Raw genomic sequence first — 6,165 nt, 5'->3', positions numbered from 1 at the left:
CGCGCATGCATGAGGGAAATGTGAGCTCTGACTGAGGACCAGGTTTGGGGGGAGATGGGGCAGCAAGAAGGATGAAGGTATCAGGAGAGAAGAGGAGGGGCATTAAACACATGACAGAAAGGGAAGAAGTCAAGACAGCTTCCCTCACATCATCTCCCCAATCCCCACAAAATGTGGCAGGAAAGGAAGTCTGATCTCATCTGCACCAGACAGGGGAGGAAACTGAGATCAGAGAGGGGCTAGAGAGCTGACCCTCCAGCCAACCCTCCTGTCCATCCATCTAGACAGCCAGCCTTCTGTCCATTCCTCCTTCACCCCAGTCCTCCGTCTCTTCACCATGCCTACCTTTCCACCTGGTTAGACCTGGCAGCCCTGGGCAGAGGGGGAGTGGAGGGGTAGGACGCCTCCTAGAGGAGAATCAAGGCTCTTCCTGGGTCCCATCTTCAGGTGCAGCAGAGGGTCACAGGAGTGACTGAGCATGTGTGCTTGAGTGTGACACACGTGCGCCTCTCGGGGAACACATGGAGCCAGAACACGAGTGGAGGAGGACTGGCGAAGCTGTCACCTGCACGGAGTGAGCAGCCCATGCCGAGAAGACGCGGCCCCTCGGCACAGCTGAAGGTCAGCGTGGAGGTGCAGGGCTGGGTGTGTGCCGGCTCCTGCAGGTCTTTGTGAGCCGGGACCTAGCGGCACGTGGAGGATCAGCCACCACGGAGTACAGCGCCCTCTGCTGGCCAAAAGCCCGACTGCGCAACTTGTCTGTCCAAAGCCCTAGGCCTAGGGTGGACCCTCTCCCTGCGGCGGACTGGGAGCCTGGCCCCGCCCTGAGGGTCTGTCCCCCACAGGCCCACCTGTCAGAGAAAGGAACGCAAGTTGCTGGGCTGGGGGGAGGCCAGCCTCCCAGGCACCTGAGTCTTCTGGAGCCTGAATGGGAAAGGACTCCCTCTCTTCTGCATCCCATCTCGGATGGTGGAGTGGGGGTGGACTGAGAGTAGCTACTTCCTGGTGGCCCCCGGGGACCCAGGCCTGAGAGACTCCCCGTGTCCTCCATCCCCCACGTCTGGAGCCCAGACCCAGAAATCGCGGGCGAGAAGTGCAGCAGTTGTGCATTCGGTGGACGAGGTCCCCCTCTGCTGGTCGGAGCTGGCATTTACGGCGGGACAGGGTGGAGGCCGGAGCTGGCGAGTGGGGGGCTGCCCCTTTCCACAGGTTCTCATAAGCATAACTGCCTTTTGGTGTTAACTGCACGCTGATGAGGCGGGCAGGGCAGGGCGGCTGCAGCTCCCACTCACAGATACTAGGCTCCAGTGTGGAGGAGGACTGGGGACTCTGCCGCCCTCGCCCCCAACCCCTGGGACTGACCCTTGCAGCAGGGTCTGTAGACTCTCCCTCCTCTTCCCCGCCCATCTCCTAGCCCTACTGGTCCCTTGTCTTCCGAGGCAAAGCTGAAGACTGTGGAGCAAGGTTCCCACACAAGGGAAAAGCTGGAGCTCAGGTTCAAACCTCCCAGGAGAGCAGAGGCCGGACCGGGGGGTGGCCAGGGTCCCAGATGTGTACCTGCTGCGTTCTCTTCACACTTGTTTATCGAGCACTCACCCTGAAGTGTCTGGTCCTGTTTGCACAGGGGTTTTATTTCCATCCATTGTCTCATTTTATCCTCACAACCACCCATGAGTACAAGTAGCCCCACTTTACGGAGGAGGTCATTGAAACTCGGAGGGTTTATGTTACCCAAAGTTAGGCGTCAAGACTTGGACCCCAAGCAGACGCGTTAACTCTGATGCAGGGCCGTGTCCTGAGCTGCTCATCTGCATCCCACCCTTTCCCACAGCGAGCAGCGGCCCTAGAACCTCATTCCTTCATCTCATCTGATCCCCACAGCAACCTGTGAGGGAAGCAGTTTTAATCCTCATTTTATAGCCTAACAGATGGAGGCGTGGCCAGTTAAGGGGGTTCCCTACGGAGTGTCAGTGGCAAGGGGACAAGAGCCAGTGAGGGCAGAGCAGTGGGCCCAGCGAGGAAGATGGTGGGGATACTGGCTGGCAGTGGCAGGGAAGGGGAGACCAGAAAGGAGCTGGGCCAGTGCAGCGTGTGTGTGTGTGTGTGTGTGTGTGTGTGTGTGTGTGTGTGGTGGGGCAGGGCTGCTGTCTCTGAGCACAGGCTCCCAACATGGCTCCTTTTTGGAACACGGAGGGGCAGAGAGGGGAGTCCAGGCTATGCCTCCTCCCTGATGACAGACCTGGCTGGTCACCCCCTTGGCATCTCAAGGGGCTGCAGGCTGGCTCATTTCTCTCCCACCCTGCCTGGCACACCCTCCTCAAGGGGCAGGGACTTGACATAGCTGAGGTGGGAGGGGTGTGTAGGCGGGAGGTTGAGTGAAGAGGATGCCTCCTTCTCTGCTCCCACTGCCTCCTCCTGACCTCTAGCTCGCTTTTTATATTTGGTCTCTCTCCCTCTCCCGTCCCCCCCTCTTGCTCTTCCCACCCCCATCTCTGACTCTAGGCCCCCCTGGCTCAGCTTCGCTGTCTTTCCACAGAGGCCTGTGGAGCCCATGGGAAGGTGTGGGATGGTGAAGAGGAGCAGTGATGAGCCAGGGTCCCAAGGAGAGGCTTTTGGGGAGAGACGAGGCAGAACATGGATGTCAGTGGTTTATTGGGGAGCCCCCACTCCACACCCCAGCAGCCCTAGCCCGTGCACCTAGAAGCAGAAATAAATAAGGCAGCATTTAGTGAGCCAGTCTCTCGCCCTCCGAAGGAGCTCTGGGGAGGGTCAGCCTCTGCCATCCTCGGGGCTGGGGTCCTCTGGCTCTTGAGGAGGGGCCGGGAGGGTCGGGAGGAAGAACACAGGCCACTCCTTACTGCCCTGCCCCTGGGGCGGGGCGGCCTGTGAGCTCAGTGCCGTGTTCACAATCTCTGAGGTCTGACCTCATGGCAGCAGCCTGCCCCGTCTCAGAGAGACCCTCACCCCATCAGACCGCAGTCCCGGGGCCCCACCCCAGGAGTCCATCATGGGTTCCTGCTCCCATTTCTAACTGCAGCCTGGGGAGCGAGTCCCTCCTCCCTAGCCCAGAGGACCCGCTGTGGGGGAAGGAAGCTTTGCTGTCATGGGGGTTTTTGGGGGGGGCGGGGAGGGTTTCCCCTGCAATTCAGGGGTGAGAGGCTAGCCCCTGTCTGACGCTGGTCAGTGGGCGGTCAGCTCCATGGTCTTCTTCCGCTCCTCCCGCTGCTCCTCCCAGTCCTCCTCAGGCTCATACGTGCCCTTGACGACGGCCACACGCTCACTCAGGCTCAGGGAGTTGGGGAAGAGCAGGTAGAAGTAGAGGATGGCGGCCAGGGCAGCCCCCACGATGGGCCCCACCCAGAATACCTGAGGGAGACAAGACGGCATCAGCGGGCTGAGCCCCAGGCCTCAGAGACCCCCACTCCCCGCCTCCAGAGGACAGACTCATGGACCCTCAGAAGAGACAGACAAATGGACTCCCAGACCCCCAGAAGGAAAGACTTTCTCCCGTCTCAGGGAGATGGGATCACAGACACCCACATCCTCAAAGGAGGCAGACCAGATCCCCAGAAGGCCAGGGCTCCTGTCTCTAAAGAGACAGATGAGCCTTCAGAGGGAACAGACATATCGATCCTCAGACGACGGACAGAACTCCTCTCCCTCCCGCATGGGGACAGGGACAGACTCCGGAGGGAGACCATGAGCTCTCAGAGGAGGTTTCAGATTGTCCATAGAGACAGACCCACGGGAAGGAAGACAGTCCCAACCCCTCAACAGGGACAGGTAAGTAAAACATCAGGGAAGACAGACACACAGACTCCCAGAGACACAGACAAAATCCTCAGAGATCAACCTGGAGGGGGGGATCCCCTCACTTACCTAAAGGAACAGACACACATAGTCCCCCTCACCCCTCACCCCCAACAAGGGTCTCCTTGTCCATATAAATCTACCCCTGCGGGTGATCTGGCTGCATCCTATTCCCTACGGTGTCCCCTCCTCGCTCCAGCCACTGCTCCCCAGGCCCACCCCCAAGGCCAGAAGCCGCAGCTGGCATCCCAGCCCTCACTGCCAGGGATCAGGGGATGCCCAGACTCACCCAGTGTGCAGAGCTGAACCGCTTCATGACCACTGCGGGGCCGAAAGAGCGGGCTGGGTTCATGGAGCAGCCGGTGAAATAGATCTGAACACAGAGAGGGAGGTGGTGAGGAGGACGAAGTGCATGTCTGCTCCCACAGAGCCCCAACGCTCCCAGGGTCACCCAGCAGTCCAGGGGCTCGGCCAGATCTCCAACTCAAGACCTCCGGTTCCTAGGCTGGTGACCTCTCCCTCACAGGTCCCTGTGCACACTCCTCTCTTCTCTGTCCTGAGCTTGGGCTTGGTTTCCTGCCCCCACTTCAACTCCCACTTATTCCCATCTCCCCTCAGGCCAGAGAAGGTTTGGGGGGCTCCAGTCTGGGACAGGGTACAGCAGCCCCACCCCAGGCCCAACTGCAGGGCTCAGTGGTCCAGAGAGGTACTGCTCTAGGGCCCCATGATTTGCCCCGAGGGGCTCCCCACAACCCCATCCACATGGCAGCTCTGCTCACCCCCACAAGGTGGCCCAGTGTGACGGACAGGCCAATGGACAGGGCTGGGGAGCCCACAGGGCTGGTGCGGCGGGAGTCGGTGGAGGAGAAGATGCAGAGCGCCAGCTGGAAGGTCAGAATCAGCTCCACCACCATGGCCTGGCCGGGCGTCGTGTTGTTGTTGAGCTGCAGGGGGAGGGTGGGTTAGGATCGCCTTCTGGCTCTATGGCCAGGGGATTGGGGAAGTGGGTGTAGGGCCTCCAAGGACACCTACAGCCCAGTGCACGTCAAGTCAGGGAGGCCATCTGCCAAAGAGACTACATACTTCACAGTACGTACAAAGCCTGAGGCACAGGCCTATGGCTGAAGGGTGGTATGAGGGGAGCTTCTACTGGACACGGCCCTGTCAACGGTTCTGCCCAGTCTCCACCCCCCACAGGCTGGCATTTACCCTCCCTCCTGTGGGCAGCTGCCCAGTTTGTCTACTGCACCCCCAGCCCACCTCCCGTCCGTGCCTGATCCACTGCCAGGGCCAACCTCAAACCCGTCTCTCCAGTGCGGCTGACTCACGGCTTCACAAAGGCCGAGAAAATCCTCCTCTGTGTTTGACTAATGAACCCAGTTTGCATGGGACATGGGGGCTAAATCTGGACCTTCGGGGCCGGGGAGGCAGCCGGGGGCCAGGCACAGGAACCAATATGCAAGAGACCCTCACATTAGAGCAGAATTAGGGGTTCACATGCATGGTCTCTAAACCGATCCCTTGACACCTGCTGTGGTAGGCGACCGCCATCCCCTGCAATGGCTGAGAAAAACGAGACCCAGAGCAGCCAGGGTCAGCAGAAGCCAAGATTGCAACCCCTCTCCCTGATGGTTCCATGAAACCATTCCACCGAGGAACCGACAGGAGCTGGAGGGCGCGGGAGGAGGGCAGAGCTCAGGGGGAGACAGGAGACAAGCAGGAGTTTCCGACAAGAAAGGAGGGGCAGTAGGCACCACGAGAGAGGCCAGCAAGGGGCAGCAAGAGGGGGCCGGCAGAGGAGGAAGGTAAGAACCGGGAAGGCTGAGCAGGCACACCCCCGCCTGGGTATTCCTCTTGCTGGCCCGGGTGTGCTCTGGCCCACACGGTGCATCCATTCTGGAGCTGCAGTCCGGGGCCTAGGCCGGTCCCGCTCCACCCCCAGTCCCGGGACACTCACCGCATTGACGGCCAGACTGCCCCGCGCATTTAGAGGTGCCAGCCCGTAGAGGATGCCCGCCCCGGCGATGGCGCCCACCAGCTGGGCCACCACGTAGAAGACAGCCCGCAGCAGGGAGATCTGGTTGCCCACGAGGAGGGCCAGCGTGATGGCAGGGTTGATGTGGCCGCCGCTCACGGGCCCCAGGGCCTGGGCCAGGGTGCCGATGGCCAGGCCGAAGGCCAGCGAGATCTGGAGGATGGAGGGCAGCGCCGACGGCCACTGAAGGGCCGAGCCGAGGCCGAAGAAGACGAAGATGAGGGTGGCCAGGAACTCGGTGAACACAGCCTTGACGAAGGCCACGGAGCACACCTCCTTCTTCATGGTGGCCGTGGGGGCCGGGCGGCGGCGGGGGGCGG

The 6,165-nt window shown here is 61.0% G+C and overlaps 1 protein-coding gene across 1 annotated transcript; it reads right to left on the bottom strand.

Annotated features, from left to right (window-relative positions):
- Window positions 1-2,635: 2,635 nt before the first annotated feature.
- Window positions 2,636-6,130, bottom strand: AQP5 (aquaporin 5). The gene is made up of 4 exons (XM_006091539.3): window positions 5,768-6,130; window positions 4,590-4,754; window positions 4,100-4,183; window positions 2,636-3,366 (listed from the first exon to the last, which is right to left on the bottom strand). Exons 1-4 carry the CDS (start codon window positions 6,128-6,130, stop codon window positions 3,181-3,183), a joined length of 798 nt encoding a protein of 265 aa, XP_006091601.1. The 3' UTR covers window positions 2,636-3,180.
- Window positions 6,131-6,165: the final 35 nt, after the last annotated feature.

The sequence above is a fragment of the Myotis lucifugus genome, unplaced genomic scaffold (assembly GCF_000147115.1).
Source record: "Myotis lucifugus unplaced genomic scaffold, Myoluc2.0 scaffold_91, whole genome shotgun sequence".
NCBI classification, from domain to species: domain Eukaryota; kingdom Metazoa; phylum Chordata; class Mammalia; order Chiroptera; family Vespertilionidae; genus Myotis; species Myotis lucifugus.
The sequence above is the reverse complement of the archived record's forward strand: the minus strand, read 5'-3'. Positions and strand labels throughout refer to the sequence as shown.